The sequence below is a fragment of the Plectropomus leopardus genome, chromosome 17 (assembly GCF_008729295.1).
Source record: "Plectropomus leopardus isolate mb chromosome 17, YSFRI_Pleo_2.0, whole genome shotgun sequence".
Lineage (NCBI taxonomy): Eukaryota > Metazoa > Chordata > Actinopteri > Perciformes > Serranidae > Plectropomus > Plectropomus leopardus.
This window is the reverse complement of record NC_056479.1, coordinates 17,015,000-17,036,747: the sequence shown is the minus strand read 5'-3', so window position 1 is coordinate 17,036,747 and position 21,748 is coordinate 17,015,000. Positions and strand designations below refer to the sequence as shown.

Here is a 21,748-nt window from a genome sequence, read left to right as displayed (position 1 = left end):
GTGGACAAAGTACATAACTCTATAACTTGAGTTAAAGTATAGATACTCCTGGTTAAATATTACTCCAATACAGGTGAAAGTTACTGAGTCAAATTATTACTTGAGTTAAAGTACTGGAGTACTTGCTTTTAAAAATACTTAGGTATTCAAAGTACTTAAAAAAATCTCAATGCATTGTTGTATATTGTCACACTACATAAATAAAATGTAATGAGGGTGCAGTAAACGGAGCAAACATTTATAATACAAATCATTCTTCATCTCAAAAACTTCCAGCATGGACTTGGTGATCTAGTGGAGAATCTCTCAAATAAATCTTCCGCTGCCGTAGTACTTATGTACAGTACTTAAGTAAATGTTCTTCGTTACTGTCCATCTCTGATCCCGGCAAAAGGGAGTCTGCCCTGCTGATGGGCTGAGATACTGATTTCCTACAAGCTCCTTGTTTGTGCTCTTGAGGGAGGAAAGATGATTTTCATCTTCGAATGATAACGCTCCTTTTTTCACTTTCTTTTAAATTATAGTCATTTTCTCCAGCTCCTCTCTCCTGTCAGTCCTTGACTTTGTGCTCCTCCTTCAACACAGGAATGCTGTGGTTGTGTTGGGTCTGGCTGTCCTGCTTTGTGTGGCGTCGCTTCAGCGTCCACCAGCCGCCCAACCTGACATCATATTTCCAGAAAGAGGAACGGACTTCCTGCTTTAATCTTTTCCTCTCTGTGGCTCTTGTTTGTGCTGATAAATGCACGGCCTGCTCTCGGTTTACTCAGCGCGACATAAACTTGTCCAGTCAATGGGGAGACAGGGTCATTAAATGGGAGCCGAACACACTCTCAAACCTGTCAGCACTTTGTATGTTTGTGTCTGTGCATCTCAGTCTGTATCAAAACACCCATGTTTTCCCCAGTATAAGCCCCAGCTGTCTGACCAAATACAAAATGTTGCTCAAGTATTTATCTTGGTGTCAGCTCCCCCTGTAAATCTTGTGTAGAGTAAATCATGGTTTCCATGGATACCCTGAATATTTAGGATGGAAACGGCCGGTTCTCCAGATGTACTGTAGGCTGTGAGGTATGATGTGTGAAAGGTCAACCTTGAGTGGACTGCCGTGCTCCTCCAGCTGTCTGAAAACAACACAGGAAGACAACATGGCTTTGTTTAGGAGTTCCTTAACAGCCCGCTATAAGACTCTTGTTTCGGACTTCCATTGTCTGTTATCCCTGTGTTAAATATTAGCAGACATTCCAATGTAAGTCATGGGCCTCAAGCTGTTTAGGTTAGCATACCTTGTGTTATTAAAACAAGTGCTTGCCATTATGCAGCATGTATTTTCCCTATGGGGTATAATTTATTTAGAATATTATGCTTGGATTTAATCTTCTTTTTAGGGAAATAAAATGAGCTTATGTTGTGTTTTGCTAGTTGTGAAGTTGTGCATGTTTGTGTGTGTCTCAAAGCACAATGAAGCTCATAATTTCTGCATGGCTGGCCTCGTCCTTGCTTTATTGATTGCTGTGCCAGATTTTGTTTAGCTTTTGTAACCTTCATCTCACTGACCTTTTACTGCAGGTACACTGTGTCCACAGTTTAGCTGTTACATTTAGTCAAGAATTTTTCAGGATTTGTTAGGATTATGTAGCACCAATATTGAATTAATGTTTTCATTTAGGAGAGTAAAAAATAAAGAGAAGTGATGTCTTTAGGGTCATTTTTGGTTTTATAGAGGTGTGCATTGAATCATATAAAACCTTGTATTGAGGAGTCCTCTGTCCTCAGCTCCCATCACTCTATAACCATTACCTTGTTAACCAGTTTTCAGAGATCCACAGTCAACCCTAGCCTTTTTAACCTTTGAACCCTGCTACTGAGATAATGAGGGGAGGAGGAGAGGTCAGAGCAGGAGGCTTGTGCTTGGCCACTGGGGGAATCCGAGAAAGAGTCACTGAGTGACAGAGATCATCTTCCAACATAACTGCTGTGACTTGATCAGCTCATGACAATGACATGGCTCTGTGGAGTTGATTCTCACTCATGCTAAATATTTCCAGTGATGTGATACTGAGACAGTCTTTCAGTGTCTACCCAAACGACACCTTGCAGCAGTTATTTTGCCACAGAGGAGCCAAATGGTTGGTGTCTTACACCTCAGAGGGCACAAGCTTTCATTTTATTTCCCAGGAAATTCAACTAAAATTTAGAATTCATAAATGCATGTTGGATCATGCATTTCGTCAGCAAGTGGAAATACGTTTTTGTAAACATGAAGAGGATAAAATCAGTTCCCTTCAGGCATTACAGATGTTTTAAAAATACATAGAAGCATTTTGCTCTCCAAATTGCCTGCTAGTAAAAATACTTTTTATTCAAGCAAGCAATTATTGCTGTCTTTTAGGGAGTAATTCTGATTCAAAAATAAGTTAGTTTTCAAAGAGACACTTAATCTGATAGAAAATGAAGATATAGTGAAGGGAAAATGCTTCCAGTCCAGTGCTTAGGTAAAGGAAACAGGGATTGTGCTTGGACTGCTGTTATGATTAGAGTGCTGATACAAGTGGTGTCCCTTTATGCTTGTAGTGCAGGTAAGAGCTGCACACACACAGACACACAAACACGTGTCCATCAATCAGGACACGTTGCTCGCCCCTCAGTCCTTGGCGCAGACAAAGCTAATTATAACAGCCTATAGTGTGAGTGACGGGAGAACTGGCAGCGCTTTGAGACCTGTCACATTTGTGCTACTCTGGTGCCGATGCTCAGTGCCGCCTGGCTGACCTGAGCGCTTTCATTTAGTCGTGGAGATTACACTCAAAAGTTAAGCCCTCTTCAAGGTGCACCTGGCTGCCACATACTTGGTTTACTGTTGGTGGTGATGCTTTATACACTGAGGCCTAGTTCCCTCGTACACAAGTATTTTTGAAAATGTAGCTTATTATAATGCATTTTTGCCTTTCGTCCTCATGCAAATGGCAGTTTAGATCACTTGAGTTTTTGGCTTGTAACGTCAGAATGTGGACTTTCATCTTTTTGCAGCCACACAAATGAGGCAACATGTCATGCAGTGGTGGATGTTGCCAAAATAGTTCTAGTTCTAAGCTTGCTAATGGGACTTTTTGCACGTTTACACATAAATGTACAGTTACTCTCCCATAAGTGTCAGAATATGCTGAAAAGATCACTGCTACTGGTTGCCATTCGATGATAGCTTTTTTTCAGGCTTCTGATTGGCCAACATCTTTAATTTCTTCTTTGCTTGGCTTTTGAGTCATCGCTGCCTGCCTCTTGGTTTTGCATTGCTTGTGTGGACAGATTTACACACAAAAAAAAGGATAAATCAGTTTTAGTTTGGTAGTTTAAAAAAAACCCTGTGAACATGTTGACTAGGCCTGAGAGTGTTTGTTTGCTGCCTGATCTCCTCTAGCCTACGATCCTTTTTGACCACATATTGTTTGATGCTGAGAGACATATTTCATGACTGTCACTACTACATATTTCACATGGCAGGACTCCACACCACTTGCTTTGGACATGCAATCACCTTCTGATATGAAGGAAATTATGATGATATTTCTGTGCACTGAGATACCCTCAGGGACACGCCTCAGGGGGGAGATATACATAAAGAAGGATTAAGGTGCATTATATTTTGGGCGACTCTGTCCTAACCCTTCATCCTCTCTCTCTCTCTCTCTCTCTCTCTCTCTCTCTCTCTCTCACTCTCTCTCTCGTCTCTCCTCAGTGCCGGACGACCTCACCCCAGAGGAGCAGCAGGAGCTGGAGAATATCCGCCGGCGCAAGCAGGAGCTGCTGGAGGACATTCAGGTAATGCTGGAGTAGGATGTGGTAATGTTTGTTGATATGAATCCTAAACCACAGGATCCATAGATAGGTACAAGAAAGATCATGTACATTATGTGTTTGATAGCAGAAAACCGTAAGTTTATATTTATTTTTCAGTTTTACTAATGTTTTAGAGAAATGTGAACATTTTTTTCAAAAATAATTTTACTTTTCAATTGAAATAAAATGTAAAAAAAATAAATGAATAAATAATACACTAGATTTGAAATGGAAAAGAGTAGGTCTATTTTACCCAACTGCAACACATTTCATGGTGCTGTAATTTTGTCTGCTGTAAAAGCTTCTAAAATTATGCTTCTCAGAGCATAATATCACAGTCTAGCTAATTTTGATTTAAAAATTAAGTGATCCATCCATTCAAATGACCAGTCTTGAGATTCACTGGCTCAAGGGGCAGGAGGATCTTAATTTTTGACATACAAGATCCAGATATTTGGCTATAATCCACTGTACTCAGTTACAATTGAAACTCCTCTTTTGGTTAAATATTAACCTCCTGTCCAGATCTGCAAATGTCTCTTTCCAAGCAGTCCATTTCACTCAAAGTGGAATTTGAGGTATTTCCTGACAAGTGCTCACTTCCTCCAACCATTTCTGTTTACTTTTCAGCCATTTGTGTTTTGTAGATGCAGAGTCAACAAAAACCTCTATTTATGGATACAACTTGGGGTTTTTTATTGAAATGTGGTTTTGAATTTAACATGAGTTTAAAAATAAGACAAGGAAATGATTCTGCGTACAGATGAAATGGGATTATGCTCTTATGAGAAACGTGCTTGTCCAGGCAGTTAAATATCCCTCATGTTCTCTCTAGCCAGGATTCAAATCAGCTTGGCCAAATTTCCTTACAGTATATCCCATGATATTTTTTTTGGCTAAACCTAAGAGCAGATCTGATTATCGAAACGAGCTGCTCAGGTTAGTTCTGTCACCCAGTAACCAACTCTGTAACCAATTGACACACAGGGTTGACTGAACTGTCAGGGCCTAGCGGAGTGTTGGCCTCCAGATGTCAGACAACTCAGTTTCTTCTGGCCCTGAAACTTGACACATTGGACACAAGCTCTTTTACGAGCCTAGGCCAACATAACACCCCCCCACCCCCACCCCCTCTGATGACCCCTCCTCTCCTCCTCTCCTCCTCACCTTCTATGTAGTCTACGTACTGACCGCTCTCCTCCTCCTCCACTCCTACACCCTCCTCTGCTGGTCCTGCATGTTGAGCCCCCTCACCACAACCACCCACTTCCCTGTATAACACAGCCTTTGTTTGTGGAGGCAAGCATCTGAGGAATGTGTTGTGATTGCGCAGGGTTTGAAAACACAGATGTTCCCTTTGTGGTTTGGCCTATATTGTGTTGGTCTTATGCATGAGAAATGATAAACTAACACTGCGGCTGGATATGAATGGGGAGGCTTGATGGTTTGAAGAGTTGCAGCCTCTCCTGATCCAAAGTCTTTCTGTATACTGGACTTCTCTTATGCTACAGTCTATTATTCGGCACTTTCATCAAGCTGACGTCACCTTCTCCATCCTCTACCCTCTGTAATGCCCTTACTGCGCCAGTGTGGCACCGGCGGTCCTGGCTCGATCGACTAAATCTGCCTGCAAGCCCATTAATCACTAAAACGCTAAACACAATATAATCCACTTTTACGCTTTCTTACTCCATTTGTATCGAGGTTGTGCCCGAATGTTCTCTGCCTTATCGCATTCAGAATAGGAGGATTTTTTTTAAAGAGCACAAAAACACATGCATTAGTATGAGATACAGATCTGAATGTATTCACTTACACTACTTTTTGTCTAAGATGCTCTTTATGATTCTACTTGTGTGGTTTTCTTTTTTATACAAATCTAATTGCGTTGTTGGAGGAGGCATGAGTCAGAAGATTTGCAGTGGCAATGCTCTTATAATTTTTGTGCATGTGACAATAAATAACATTGAACTCAGTTTTTAGTTTAAGGTAACTGAAGAGAGCTGCAGGGTTCCTGTGGATCCTTAAAAAGACCTTTAAGGCATTGAATTCATAATCTAAAAATAAGGCTTTATTTGGTATTGACATGCCTGAAATCAGTCTCTCAAAAGTCTTAAAAATGCATTGGAAGTACAGTTTCATGAGCTGCTTTTTTTCTGACTTATCATGGTAAAATCATAGTCAAAAAAAATTTTTTTAACCAAATTGCTCCTCTTAAACTCTTCATGATGGGAATAAAAGCAGTAGAATTCCACATACAGAGTGATAAACACAATTAGTAATAAAAATCACCAATAAATGCTGAGTATTTCCCAATTCTAACCAGATATTACTTTTTCACTGGACCAAAAATGTAATGTTTTATGTTGCGTTGAAAATTTGTTGTCCTTAAGTCTGTATAAAAAAATTTGGTTCGTGGTTTGTGGGGTGATTATTTAGGCTGTAGGAATCCTGGAGCTGGATGAGCAGCAGTGAGTTTCATTTCATCAGCAGCGACACTTTTGCGGTGATGGCTCTTACGAGTATTTGCTGGACTTGATAAAAGGCCACCTGGCTTACAGACAAACAAAGATGATGCCTCTCCCTCAGCACGGTTTAATAGAGCCTGACACAAACACTTTGCATGTTGGTTGTGTTGGTCACACTCATCCACGCCTCCCGGTGTGAGAGAAGTTAGTAGGCAGATGCAGATGATGAACTAATCTTCTCATTCTCATTACATTTTAAGACTAACATTTGTGTCTTTCCTGCAGCGGCTGAAGGATGAGATAGCAGAAGTGACGAGTGAGATCGAGAACCTGGGTTCCACTGAGGAGAGGTAAGAGAAAGGAATCTGACTCTCCCCTCCACACACATTTCCCTTTCTGTTTTTCCTTAATTGGTTTGTTGTTTGCCTTCTATTAACTTAGCAAATGAAGTTGTCAATTATTAATGTTTGATGGGCAGGTCGGGCCATCCCGTCACACAAAATAAGCTCCCCAAATTGGCTATGCTTTTAGGGCAGTTTAAATGTTTCATCAGGCACACCCCCATGATGGGAGGCCTCATTGAATAATGCAGTGGGTGTATGGGCAGAGGCAGACAATGGATTGTCCCAGGGGAGGGAGTGCTGATGTTTGGTCTACTCAAGTGTATAGGGATCCCATCAGCTACCGAACAATCCTAAAGCACTCCTTCTTGGATCTGAAATCCATTAAAGGTTACAACACCTTTTTGTGATCAAAGTTTCTTCAATCCATGTATTGATGAAAGTACATGATTGTATGAGCTGTCCTGGAGCGTGTGTTTAGTTGAAGTTTGGCAGACAAGAGCTGGAAGAATGCTGGTGCGAGTGAATCAGTGGGAAGAAGTGGTGACCTCTCACCGGCTGGAGATGGGAGATGTATCCATGGTGATGGCGGACTCTTTGAGTGCACTTTGACCCCTGAATAACTCAAGGCCTGAGAAATGAGACGTTCCCATATGCATGGTGTTAAAGGCTTTATCAATGCTTTGTCATCACAGTGGCGGGGGAGGAAAGGCCCGTCTCTGCCAAACAAATGAGAAATGTTAATGGGAAAGACACTTTCAGGAAATGAAGCGAATACATTTATTATAATGCACCGAGTCTTGTTAAATCAATTTGTTGGATTTGCATACCTAAAAGGCATAAAATCTAAATGAATTCATGATTCAAGCATCTCAAATGTGAATACTTCAGGGTTTCCTGAGAGTTCTGTGGTATTGAATTTAATATTTTTGGATTTGGAGGGTTGCTCATTTAACAGACAAAATTCTTAAAGATGTACTATGCAGGATTTTCCTAAAACATATATAGACTCTTTACAGAGGTAATCCTCCTCCTGTCATTCAATTAAAAAAACTTAAATTTTTAATACAATCAGAACAGTGGGCTCTACATTTTTGTTTGTTACACACTCTCTAAAAAGCTAGCAGTTTAAGTTGAAAAGTCGAATGGCGGGCGTTTTCACAATTCAAAATGAAACACTGCCACAAATCTTTGCGTGTTAGCAAAAAGTAAAAATAAGTACAGTGTTTTTGAGAACCGATACATTATTATCTGGATACTCCGGTATTGCCTCATTTTCTTACACACTTAGCAATTTCTTATTTTCCTCTTTTTTTGTTTTTGCAACATTTATGGATGTGTACCCCCACAGCGTATAGGTGTGGTCGAAGCTTTATAAAAAGGTAGTGAGAAGGTTCCAGACTGTAAGCAGCCAGCATTGAAGAAACACTTGAATTAGTTAATTGTGAAAATAATTGACAGATTAATCAATAATAAAAGTTATTGTTGCAACCCTGGATAAAGGATAAATAATTATTGAAAAAGAAAATAAAAAAACAACTAACAACAACCTTTACTCTGATTTTCCAGGAAAAATATGCAGAGGAATAAACAGGTGGCCATGGGCCGTAAGAAATTTAACATGGACCCCAAAAAGGTAAGAGAGATAAAGATGAAACTGTTGTGATTCTTCGGAAACGTGTCCCACATGTTCTCATTAGCAGGATGTAACCTGGGGCTCTGTTTCTTTTCTTAGGGGATCCAGTTCCTGATTGAGAATGACCTGCTGAAAAATACCAGCGACGACATTGCTCAATTCCTCTACAAGGGTGAGGGCCTCAACAAAACAGCCATCGGAGATTACCTCGGAGAGAGGTCAGAATGAAGATTAATTTATTGTTTTTTCCCCTCTATCTAACCATCTCTCTCTCCATTATGAATCACCAGCACCCATCCATGTGGTTGATAAAAGCATCGAATAGCGAGTGCATATTTTCCTTATTGCTGTGCTTCCTCTCGGTCAGGCACACGCCCATCCTTTCTAGTCTATTGGTCCCACATTTAGACCATCCTCTCAAGACGATGTCCGTTACTCAATAGCCTCCATCTGGCTTTGGTTATCTTACTCATTCATAAGAAACTGGATCAAGAGACTCACAACTTGGGAATGCATGTGTTTGAAATATTTCTCTCGAGAGCTGAGACTGTCTTCGTTAGAGTGAACACATAATACAGGAAATAGCTATGAGCCTGATGTTTAATATGTGCAGCTGAGGGACTACAGGGCAGGCAGGGTTACAGTCAGGGTGTGGTCTGTGAGGTCAAACCAGGAAATGGAGCTCAGGCCGTCGTTGGATGCTCTTAGTATGATTGTTATCAAGCTCTCCAAGTGTTTTGGATTCTGTGAGGAGGGGCTGGAGCAGCGTGAGAGCCCTGAGACACGATTGGTCACTCGTCCACTGGGAACAGTAGTGACTGGATATGACTCTGTCAGCGAGAGCTCCTTAGTGCCTTCCCAAGATCCCACAGGGCAGATTATTTACCCTGAAGGGCATGAAGGTCAGGAATGATGTCACGAATGAGATTAGGTGATTAATGAATCATAGGTGGTGGGTGTTTTTTTTCTTCTATTGGGTTTGATGGGAGAATGCAGCTAATAACAGACACTCTTGAGCCACCCTGAGCTGGGTCTTCAGGTTGCTGATAGCGACCACTTTTCAAATGAGGCAACAATCAGACTTCGATGAAGAGCCACAAAGCAAGCATGTTTTAGCCTTCCTCAACATCCACCAAATCCCTCGTTTAAATTCAGCTTATAAGTAAAATTGCTTGGACACAATGATCTTATCTCATTTCTTGGTTTCAGGTTCGCATTGTTATGATTTGCTGGTTTTTTGATCTTATATGACAGGAAATTGAATAAATTTGGGTGTGGGACTGAGGTCAGACAAAATTAGAAATTAATTTAGGTCATTTGGGGCTTTAGGAAAGAGTGATGGAAGTATCTTACTATTTTCTGATATTTTATAGACCAAAGTAGCAAATTATTTGAGAAAATAATTGTCAGATGAATTAATAATGAATAAAATCATTAGTTGCAGCCCTAATCTTTTGCATATTTGGTTGTGGTTATTCAGAAAAGCACATTTGAAATATTTACCAGTAAGAAATTTGTTTTCTCTCCTGTAGAGATGAATTCAATATCCAAGTCCTCCATGCCTTTGTGGAGCTTCATGAGTTCACAGACCTCAATCTGGTTCAGGCCCTAAGGTAAGACCGCAACTTCTCAAGAACTCACATCCTCAAATCTGCTACATACTCACCAAGTCTTTGACTCGATGCTCACAGCTTTGCCCCCCTTTATATGTAAATCATGTGTGATACAGTCCATTTTTTTAAAGATTCCCCTCCCCTTGCAGCTGTCAGTTTCGGTTTTGTACCTTTAGAGAGCTCATTCAGCCTTTTTACAGTAAAAGTGAATCTGTCGCTGACTACTGATCTGTGTCCCCTAACAGACAGTTCCTGTGGAGTTTTCGGCTACCGGGAGAAGCTCAGAAGATCGACCGCATGATGGAGGCCTTCGCTCAGCGCTACTGCCAATGCAACCCTGGCGTTTTCCAGTCCACAGGTAGCGCCATCGTGCCATCAATGCTTTCAGTCTTAAAAAGCCAAGAAGCTGCATATGTGTGTGTGAAACCAAGAACAACATGACTTTAGATTTTCTTGTGTCTTGATAGTTTGTCAATAACAGATAACTTTGGTATTTTTAACCTTGACCCTATTTTTCCATGTTTTTATTACTAAGTGACAAGTGAGAACAACAATTTTTGAAAAATGCCAGCATTGTGCGAGATCACTGCAGCCGGCCGCAACAAAACAGGCTGCAGTGTAACCACTGGGGGCAATGTGCACATCCACTAAAAGTACTTGTTTTATGTGTATTTATTAAGTGTCTTAAAGCATTATGGAAAGGATCTCAACTGAGACCGACCCTTTTTTGTTAAAGAGGAAGATCCTTTTTGTTCAAACAGAATCATCCTAGAAATTGTTATTGCCAAAGCCACCAGACTCCATTAGATAATCAGTCATTTTATTTTTGCAAAACACACTTGATTCAAAGTCATTGGAAACAAAGTAAAACTCACAAAAAACATCAAGGTCCATTTTTCATCTATTCCAACAATCACCGACTCTGGTTTGGTTGAAATTAACCCCTAATTCAGCCAGTTAGATGTGAAAATATGCTGACTCTATACACACTAAAGTTACTGTTTATTGAAATGGAGTCTGGTGAGTTTGGCGACAGCAATTACAGGGCTGTTTCTGGTTAAACTAAAAAGGATCTCACTCTGGAAAAGAAATTCTATTTCTGTAGGGATCCTTCCCATAATGTAGTCAGACACTTAAAATATCAATCTGGGCCTGTCGGTGGTAAAAATCAAGCACTGTTGGTGGATGCAAACTTTTTTGCAGCTACCGGCTCCAGCAGTCTGTCAATACTGAACCAAATATTAAAGAATGTTGTTCTGATTAATCATTTAGACACAAAATCGAGCGAAAACAGCGCCAGGGTTTAAAAAATAACAAAATTACCCTGTAAGTCTAAAATATAGCCTTTTTGTCTGCAATATTGAGGGACACAGTTACTCTAATTCAAAGCTCTAATCAGAAAATTACTAATTACTAAGTGTAACTCATTTTTTTTTATCTTTAAGGGGCTATACCAGATAAACTTTTGTCTCCCTGAAGCACTCAATTTTCCATTTTGCCCTGAGATCTAATAGCATGTCAGTGGGAGTCATATCAAAACTGCTTTGTTTAGCAGACACAGAGTCTGCTGAGGTGAACTGTGCTCTGGAAGAGTGTCTGGCTTTTGGGAAATAATGCCCATAGCAGACAGCCGCCTGCCTCTAACATGAATGCAGATGGATGTGAATAATGCATGGGACTTCTCAACAGCCTAACGGGCCAGATAAAGTGCTGCTGTGTCAGCCGTGTGCCGACCACGATGTCTTTTAGCAAAAACACACACACACACACACACACACACACACACACACACACACACACACACACACACACACACACACACACACACACACACACACACACACACACACATATACACACACACACACACACACACATTAAAGCGCACGCCCAGAAACACACATGCATACTTAGCTGCCCACACGCAGCCTTTCACTCCCACCCACTCTCCTCGCTAACGAAGCTTTGCCTATCTGTTCCTCGCTGTTTGACTATGGCCCCCTAAGTGCAGTCCTTTCAGCTCAGCTAATTTACATTCATATTTCAACACTAAATTAAACACTGGCAGCAGTTTTTATGGTAAACAGCAACCTTTTGCTCATCCCTCGCTTTTGGTGTGATAGCGTATGCGTGTATTTATGTGTGTGTGTTACAGACACCTGTTACATCCTGTCATTTGCCATCATCATGCTAAACACCAGCCTCCACAACCCAAATGTGAAGGACAAGCCGACTGTGGAACGATTCATCTCCATGAACAGAGGAATCAACGACGGAGGAGACTTACCTGAAGACTTGCTCAGGGTCAGTATGGATTTAAAACTTTATTCCCCTCTCAGTGAGTGACTTCTCCACCTGCAAACCTGCTCTGTTTTCATGCTCAACTACCTTTTTTGTAGAATCTGTATGAGAGCATCAAGAACGAGCCTTTCAAAATCCCAGAGGACGATGGCAACGACCTCACACACACTTTCTTTAACCCAGACAGAGAGGGCTGGCTGCTAAAACTGGGTGAGTGACACTGAAATACATGTGCACGGTGATTTGGGCACTTATTGAATTGCCAATTTGATGTACCTGTGGTGACAGATTTCTTCAGATTGTTGTTTTTCGAAGCAGCTCATATTGGTAGATTATGTCCAGGCTGCATTAAGTGATAACCAATGTCTCTCCTGAGGTCAGTAACCTGTGTGTGTGTGAGTGTGTTAAAGTGTGAGCATGAGTGGATAGGTTTGTACACACTCAACCTAAGACATCTGAAGACATCTCTGCCCGCTTTCATGTATTATGAATGTGGCCCTGAGATCAGAGCACCACATGTGGAGGCCTCTGAATTATTTAAGACAGGGCATATTCATACTCTGACATGCACGCACATGCACAAATACTGATTTTTATAGCTTGTAAATCAAGTGTGCACACCTACTGCATTGAGGGCATTTTTCATGGACATTTTGGTTCTTATATTGGAGATTTGAAGTGTATACTGTGTAGGGTCTCAGCAGGCCTTGGAGTTTTGTTAATAATAAAGGGTGTGTCTAAGTCTTTTTTTAAATCTATATTTGTAGTCTTAAAACTATATTTTTATCCTAATTAAATGTTACCAGTGTTTCGTGACGTTTTAAGGTCCTTTTTGTGCTGACCTTTTGCCAATTTTTATACCATATGTTCTGACACAAACACATGCAAAAACACACACACGAACTTGAGTTGTAACAAATGTTTCACAGGGTGTCAGCTGGTACGTTTACTGGCTCACAGTCACCTTACAAGCAGAAAAGCACAACGCTGGACCCCTGAACTCTTCATCTTCTGTTTCCTCTGATATCTCTCTCTGTTGTTCAGATTCACAATGAATTTAATCTATAAAAGCATTCATTTTCAAAGTGAAATTATATCCTCCAATCGCTGTGAATCTTTACAACCGACTATACCAAGAAAGTAAAGAATTACTCTTTCTCCAATGACTCCTAATTGGCAGATTTGAGTAAAAACAATCAGGGTGGAAGGTAAAAAACTGGAAATAACAGAAATGGACTCAAGTGGAGGCAATATTTAATGTAGTGCTTTACGGCAGCAGCTGTGATAATGAGTACAACTCCCCCTTGTGGGCTGATAGAGTAAAAGCAGATATGTGAAAATGGTAACACTTTTTATGACGCAGGGCATTCCTAAAATGCTTTATAAACAAGCTTATGATGTGCTATAACCTGCTTATAGCACTGAATAATTATAGTTGTAGGCACTCATAAATATTTGCATTGATTTGAAACAATAATCAGCACACATTACAAATATATATAATGAGTTAAGTGTCATGATACTCCATACTAACTGGTCACATTTTTTTTAAAGTCCTTAGTGTACTATATCTCATAGTACACTATAGTGTACAATATCCCACACTATATCACTACATTTCAAATCTTACATAGTTGTGAGATTATAGAGTATAGTAAGTTTATAATGCACTGTAGTCACCGTTATAATGCACTATATTGTAATTATAAGTCACTATAAGTTATAATTTTTTGCTTTAAGTAAAGTGAAAAATATGGCATTAAATCTATGCAAGAACACAAATGATGTAAAATTAATCTATTGTTTAAGAGATCATCAAAACAACCAAGCACTAAAATTTGGCACAACTTTTTGATGATGAACAACTGAATGGATAACATTTAATGTAAGGTTTCCCCCAAAAAAGTCGCTCTAACGACTCAGTTGATTCAAATGATAAATGATCCAGTCAAGTCAAGTCAAGTTTATTTATAGAGCCCATTTTAAAACAAGAATGTGCTTTACAGAGAGATTTAATACAACAGAGGAATCAAATAAAAACAGAGAAACATAACCAGTATACTGGTAATGTATCCCTATTTCATTCACTAAATTGACTCAATTTATGGAAAAGTCTTACTTCGAGTAACCTATAATTGCACTAAAATACATTATATTCCAATTATTTCCAATGTATAAGAGCTATTAAACTTAATATACAATATGATTCTCACAAAAAAATGGAAGAGTGACCAGTAATTATGAAGTTTTATGGTACTTAGCCTGAAATGTCATTTTAAAATGCATTGTAATGCAGGACGATTATTGGCATACAGTATTATGGCTATTCAAGAGTGCTTATATTTGTAATCATACACTGCTTACGTTGTAAGTGTGTTTACATTGCATTATTGACATGAGCGTCATAGAAAGTGTTACTATAAAATGTGTTGACTGTCATCACGGAAAATTAAAACTTGAAGCTGTAAAGCAGTTCATCAAAGCCTCGCTGGAACCAGATTAACAGGACTGTGGTGCAATAATTCCTTATCATTTAATTTGATTTTTTTTGTTTTCTTTTCCTCTTCGTTTGTTTGTTTGTTCCCATGATTTTGGCTGTTGTCTTTCCTCAGGAGGTATGTACACCTGCTCTTCCCAAAACGCTAGTCCATCTCTCAGCTCTCGGGTGCTTTTTGGTGGTCCGCCATGCTTTTGTTCTCTTTCTCATTTTTTTGATACGTTCACACAGGGGTTTTTTTTGTCTGCAGATTTTTTTTTTATTTTTATCGTTTGTCTCTCCATCGACTCATTTGAACTTCAGATGTTTGTCTGTTCAGTCTCTCATTGAGCTGGTGGTTTGTCCACACTCTTTTATCTCTGTGGGTGGTTGCCGGGCAGTCGCCGGGTTCGTTTGCCACCCCGTGGGTTCGGCTCGGGGAGCTGATGCTTTGTGACCACTCTACTGAGCAGTTTGACCCTCTTTTCTCTGTATGCTGTGGTTGGTCACTCTCTTTGATCTCTGTTTTTTTGGAAGCTGCATTATACCCTTTTTTCCATACAGCGAGCACAACAAAGGACTTTTGCTTCACTCTCTGAATTGATCATGAACCCATTCACCTATTGGCTCATCATTGTTTGCTCGCTGGCTGCATGGAAAGGGAATATTGCACCTTTCCAACAATGTGGCTCTGCTCTTCTTATCTTATGCTGTAAATGGATCTGAAGGGTAACAGTGTGGCTGCGGCCCGGTGTGGTGCTTGACCGGACTGGACCAAACTGTGGGAGAGAAGCGTGGGCAGAAGAGCGTGCCGAAACGGAGTCAGGCATTGTTCAAATGATTCATGCATGCTTAATATTCACTTAAAGTGCACACGGTTACTAGTTTGACTGTGCATTCTTGTAATTTATGCATCTTTCTTATCAATTACAAAATAAGAGCCCTTATTTAAAATAAAAATCTTTAGGTTAGAAGAGAACCAGTTGTTTATTGAAACTTTTGCGATAAATCATTTCCAAAGAAACCATAAAACCATTTACAACTAGATATGATTCACAAGAAAGCCTGCTCCCTCTTAACCTCTACTCGCCCAGCCTCCCACAGTCCCGTCATGCATGGGTGCCCCCCTCCTCTCAGCTCCACTCCGGCCCAGCACCGTCCACACACCTCTGCAACAATCTGCTGGGACGTCCCACCTCGTCCCAGACATTCTTGCACGGGATGAGGTCATATCTCTTTTCTCGGGAGTGACAGGAACTGACACCAGTCACAACCTCCAACCAACCCAATCAACTCTGGGCCTGTCAGCTGTGTGATTCTGCCATTGCGTCTGTGTTTTTCTGTTTGTCTGCTTTTTTGTTGCAACACGCTGACGAGTCGAGATGTGGCGAGTGGCTCTCCATCTCCGCCTGTCGAGTGAAGCGTGTCGATGGCGTCTGTAGATTATAACAAGCATAGACTGAAGTGTTTGACCTATCATGATGTCTGTGATGATGATGGGATATCATATACAGCGCTGCTGCTGTTATATGATAACATAAGTGTGTTCTACATGTCTGTATATAAACATCCTCAAAGCCTCCTCTGTCCTGGTAGATGGGTTTCACAATGCAGCTTTTACTAACACTGGTGCTGGGATAGCTTAGTCTAGACAAGGCTTAGCTCCTTATGTCATGTTCAGAAAGAAGGCTCACCCCCTAAACTCATTGGACACTGCTCCTGCGTGCTACTTAACAAAGCCAAAAACAGGAAATTTTGTCTGAGATGCCTGTAGAGAAGCCGAGCATAGCTTCAGGCGCTGAGCTTCCTGCCCCACTCAGTTTTGTTGGCATCCCATCCTCCCAGAGTGATAGTGCCATCTGCCACTGTGATCAGGTTTCCCCTCACAGGAAGTATGGGTGACAAAGAGGGTCAGAGGTCAGCTACTGATCAGTGAGCCGCAGAGTTAACCAGAGTCCCGAATGGGCATCAAAAAAAAAAAAAAACCCTTAATCCTCAGTCCTCCTTACATTCCACACCCAGCCTTTGTGTAGTCATTGGAGTACTTTCCATATTTATAACTGTCTTCTAGTTACTTTATTAAGTTCAGTGAGTGCAAAGTACATAGATCTGTATCCTGTCTATTGATCCTGGCTCTCTACACTCATTCCTCTGAGTCAGCAAATAAGGAAAGAGAAACAAGTAAGAAGAGACGCACCAAGATACTAATGAAGACATGTAGCTTTATTGTGTAGCATCACATTGGCTCAGTTAGCCTTAATATGGCATTTATCAACAATATATGGGAACTGTGAGTAACTGATATATGAATGTAGGTGTGAAAATAGGCCCAAGTTAAATCAATCAGGGCTTATAGAGTCAATAACCAGAGAGCTGAGGGCTGTGCAGCTGTGGTGATGGTGAGCGCATGATGCGATGGTGGATCAGGGTGAATAGCGGGATGTTTTGGGTAAAATGAGTTCTGTGGAGCCGTCATCTGTCTGTTTGCCCATACATCTGTCTGCCTGTCTGCTGCTCGACCCGGTGCTTCGGTGCTCGTTTCTCTCCCTTTTCTCTCTTGAGCTTCTCTGACCCTGGCCGTTTGCTCCACAGGGGGACGAGTTAAAACCTGGAAGAGGAGGTGGTTCATCCTCACAGACAACTGTCTGTACTACTTTGAGTACACCACAGTGAGTACAGCTCCGTCACAGTACAGAAGCCGCTTGTTCTGTTCCTGTCGATCCCTGCATGTAGCGCCCTGTCACTCACATATTTCACATTTGTGCAGGACAAAGAGCCCAGAGGAATCATCCCGCTGGAGAACCTGAGCATCAAAGAGGTGGAGGATAAGAAGCCTGTAAGTACAGCTCCCTTTGCTGGTGTGTTATGTTATTACACACTGTCAGCACTGGGATTTTATTGCCACCCTTTTTTTTATGAACAGTAAAAAAGTAAGCTATCCAGTGCTGCTCATTAAGAAAATTGATTACTGGTATTAATTTAGTTGATTTTCTACAGCTTGGATTTGCACCATGCACTACTTTGACTTTTGAGGATAAACTTAGAAATTAATCCATCTTCCTTATTAAGTATATATAGAAATTTAATTGACTATTGCTGCTTGATGGGCAGTTGCATTTATATAGAAAACCACTTTTATTGGCAGTTATTTAGAAATGGGGATTTCTAAACCTAGATAGTGTACACGTATGGAATTGTAGGTATCTGTGCTTATATAGTATATGAGTATAGTAGTATAGTATTTGATTATCATATATGAAAAAAATGATAAATACATTTATTTATTTATTTAGTTATTTGTATTTTTGTTTTCACATCATACCTTCTATCGTTTCTAACCTCCGTACTTTTCACAAATGCAGAACTGCTTTGAGCTTTTCATTCCTGACAACAAAGACCAGGTGATAAAAGCGTGCAAGACCGAAGCAGACGGACGCGTTGTGGAGGGCAACCACACCTTCTACCGCATCTCCGCCCCCACTGCTGAGGAGAAAGAAGAATGGATGAACAGCATCAAGTAAATGTTTTTGCTTTACTTCTTGAAGGCATGGTATGACAGTTAGTGTGTTAGGCTCAGTGCTGTAGTTCAGGGGGGGTAAAAGTCACTCCTTTATTTGTCTTTACCTTGGTTTGATTTTGTGGATAATCATGATGCAGGTTTTTGAACTACAGCTCCCATAATGTAAGGGCTTTCAGGGGTGTAAAGATAGGGCAAATGTTGCCTTGGACTCAGTGATTTAGCTGTGGTTGCAACTCCAGCCTGTATTTGTTACCATGTCAGCATACTGGCACCATTAAAAGTGGGCCGAATTAGGAGATAGCTGTTCATGTTTGCAGTTGTGCAGTTGTGGCAATGATTTCCTCCAAGCAGATTTGTGAATTTTTATTTGCAGTGGTCATTTGGGCCGATGATATCCTCATGAAGTTATTCTGAATCTAAACATTAGTGTTGTTCAGATTTGACTGAGTTATGTCTAAATGGAGGAGCAGAATTGCCACAAAAAGCAGTAATTTACTGCACACGAGCATCTTTGCCTCACGTCTCTCCCTCCGTGCCTCCTCTTGAATGTTTTTTTTTTTTACATTTTTACTATTTTTTTTCCCCCATAAATATACCAGAATCCCTTTTAATTGGGGAAGATTGGTTTGAACTGATTGTCACTTTTCTGTCCCCGTATTTCCATGGTGTAATGAATGGGAAATAAAAGCAAAAGTGCAGATCATGCAGAGCAGTTCCTCTTAATTAGGTCTAAAACCGTAAAAGGTGTTCTTTTTACAGTCTCGTTTGACTTTCATCACGCACATCCTCCTGTAAATTTTTGGAATAAAAACCGGCTAAACAAGCACAAATTACACTCAAAGGCACATTGTCTGACATTAAGTGCCGCACTATGCAAAGTTATGCCATTATCCTTCTCACTGACATTTCCCTCTGCGTCTGTGCCCACAGAGCTGCCATCAGCAGGGACCCCTTTTACGAGATGCTGGCAGCCAGGAAGAAGAAGGTGTCGTCCATGAAGAGGCACTAGAGGCTCTCAGCGCTCCAGATGTTGCACTTGACAGAGCAGGGGGTCCGGGTTTCTGCTCACCCTGCCTGGGTCGGTGCAGAGGCCGCGGCTAAGGTCTGCCTCAGACCTCTCCAGGGGATTTCTCTAGGATACATACTAGCTCTGGCTTTGAGACTCTACTGGCCAGAAAAACAGGAAGCATGCTGGGGTTTCTAGATAAGAGTCGGGGCCAAAGCGTCCTCTAACCCCCTGTCTCTCTTTCTCTCTCTTTCTCTCTCTCCCTCTCTCTTTCTCTCGGCTTTGTGTGTGCTCTCTGTCTATGAGGCCAAAAGGAAATCTTGCTGTTCAACTCGGCAAAATCCCCTTTGAATATGCTTTAAAAAAACACACACAATTCCCATATACATTGCACACATACACAACATGCATACACTCATGCAGTCCCCAGTAGCACACATCGTTTGAAACTCAGCAGGTCTGACCAAGTGTGGCACTCCAACCAAAATATTCCTCGCTTTCTGAAAGAAAAGTTAAGAGCTTTTCTGATGTGCTTTGATATGTTAGGGTAATACGTGTCTATTTTTACAGCTTTAAATGTTAATTCCTCTTGCGTCTGTTTAGTTTGCTTTTGTACAAAAATTTAAAAAAAAGTTCTTGCAACAGAAACTGCAGTGGGGGCGGGTGTGGGAGGGAGGGTATAATTTGCCAACTGTCATTGATTTTGTAGAAAAAGAAGAAAAGAAAACAAAAACTTCTCAGTTTCAAAAAAGTTGCCACTCAGGAGATTGTTACGAGGTTCTGAAACTTTCCATGTCTGCGTCGACATGGATCCTGTTCACAACATGACAGCCATGCGAGGAATGAAAGCCTCATCTGTGTCCCAGACCAAACTGTTTTTTTTGTTTGTTTGTTTGTTTGTTCGGTTTTGTTTCTGTAAATGTGAAGCTGCAGTGTGGGGACGTAGCGCTGCAGGTGAGGGTGTCTGCTTGTCTGGACGGGGTCTCAGTGTCGGATCTGGCTCTCGCTGTTCATTTCCTGAAGGTCCTTGAGGTGCATCCTGGGGATTAGTGTCTTTTAAAGGGAGTATTTGTCACCCTGGGCTTCTTTTTGAGGTTGTCTGGAAATTATAACAGGTTGCCCCCTTTTTTAATTTTCTCTTCCTATACATTTTTCTCTCATTTTGTCTCAATCACAAGACAACTTTATACTACTTAATTTCATTTCACGGTTAGGAAAGTTACTTTACTGCTGCACAGTGCCTGGCGCTCTATATGAAATGTGATGAGAAAAGCTGCTGGTTGGCGACAGTAATGCACAGTTTTCTTCTCCTGGTCAAAATAGAATTAATCTTTCTTTCCTGCCTTTAATGTGCTTTTTCTTTGTAGAGGTTTACCTATTTAATGGTAAAACAAATCTCTTGTCATTTTTAGCTCGACCTCATTGATCATTGTACAATACTGTGTGCTTCAGGTCATGGTTAAGACGTGAAATATGACATATTATTGTAGCGGCTTCAAAGCGGCACAAATAAAAGTGTTTTATTGAAGCTACGCCTGGAAATAAAATGGGTTGTCCCTGTCTCAGGATCCAAAGAGTGATGTGAAACAATACAAAACTACTTGTCGTATGAGGAATGTACTGCAGTGAACCAAAAGCTGGAGGTCAGGATGGTTGATTGGTCACGCGGAGGCAGTCAGAGTCATTTTGTCAAAATGCGTCAGGGTACCATTTTGCAAACACAGTCTGAGTTGTGCATCAAGCGATTGTCTTTTCTACTTTCGTCTCCGGTCGTCTGTGCCTGCTGGTCATTCTCCTCAGTCCCTGCCTGTTCTGTTTCCCGGTTCTCTTCCTGTCTCTGCTCCTCTCTGCGCTCTAATCCTAGAGAAATAAGGAATAAAATGCAAAACAATCATAATTCTAGACAGTATTGGTTTATTTATCAAAGTTGTACATACTTAAATGTATAGTGGGTATTTTGTCTTCATTTGTTTTTTTTAGTTGTGCCATTTTCTTTTGGTATTCTGTTTGATAATGTTTGATTTGAGGTTTGTATCATTGCCATTTAATCAAGCTGAAATAAAGACAAATTTGTCACAAGGCTGCCTGTGAATGACTTTTATACATGCATTTAAAAATCAGCTCACGCAACAGTATTAAAATACCTCCAGCAGGTGGCAGTATGTGATAAAGTTCGGTGCTGCAGAGACTCACCGCTGCAGCTCGACATCTAACATGGGTTTTTATCCTGCCTTTTAATTACAGCTGAATTACAGTCATGCCAAATCATCAAGAATTAAAGTATGGGGCAAGTGAGGGAAACCTGAATATGTCCATGACTACTGAATAATATTTCCACTTAAGGGCATACTGGAAATTCAATCATTTGAACGCAATGCGCAAAGTTTGCATTACTTTTACCACATGTACCCCTTAAAAAAGTAACCCACTACTATTTAAATCCAGCTTTTATTTACAGCTTCATAACATTTCATATCTTTTCGCAAGCTCACTTTTAAAGTATTTATGGCACAAATGTCAGGGCAGCAGGGAAAGGTCGATATTTACAAGTGA

The 21,748-nt window shown here is 40.7% G+C and overlaps 1 protein-coding gene across 4 annotated transcripts in view; it reads left to right on the top strand.

Annotated features, from left to right (window-relative positions):
- Window positions 1–21,274, top strand: part of cyth1a (cytohesin 1a) — a 51,242-nt gene extending 29,968 nt beyond the window's left edge. For 2 of the 4 annotated variants that reach the window (XM_042504950.1, XM_042504949.1), the window contains exons 2-13: window positions 3,734–3,816; window positions 6,588–6,652; window positions 8,213–8,279; window positions 8,379–8,497; window positions 9,812–9,892; window positions 10,138–10,250; window positions 12,048–12,196; window positions 12,292–12,404; window positions 17,260–17,338; window positions 17,437–17,505; window positions 18,032–18,186; window positions 19,120–21,274. In XM_042504950.1, coding sequence (XP_042360884.1) covers window positions 3,734–3,816; window positions 6,588–6,652; window positions 8,213–8,279; window positions 8,379–8,497; window positions 9,812–9,892; window positions 10,138–10,250; window positions 12,048–12,196; window positions 12,292–12,404; window positions 17,260–17,338; window positions 17,437–17,505; window positions 18,032–18,186; window positions 19,120–19,198 — 1,172 coding nt within the window. In that variant the 3' untranslated portion in view covers window positions 19,199–21,274. Of the gene's footprint in view, window positions 1–3,733; window positions 3,817–6,587; window positions 6,653–8,212; window positions 8,280–8,378; window positions 8,498–9,811; window positions 9,893–10,137; window positions 10,251–12,047; window positions 12,197–12,291; window positions 12,405–14,805; window positions 14,809–17,259; window positions 17,339–17,436; window positions 17,506–18,031; window positions 18,187–19,119 lie in introns of all 4 variants that reach the window. The other 2 variants (XM_042504947.1, XM_042504948.1) reach the window with 2 other exon arrangements.
- The last annotated feature ends 474 nt before the right edge of the window (window positions 21,275–21,748 follow it).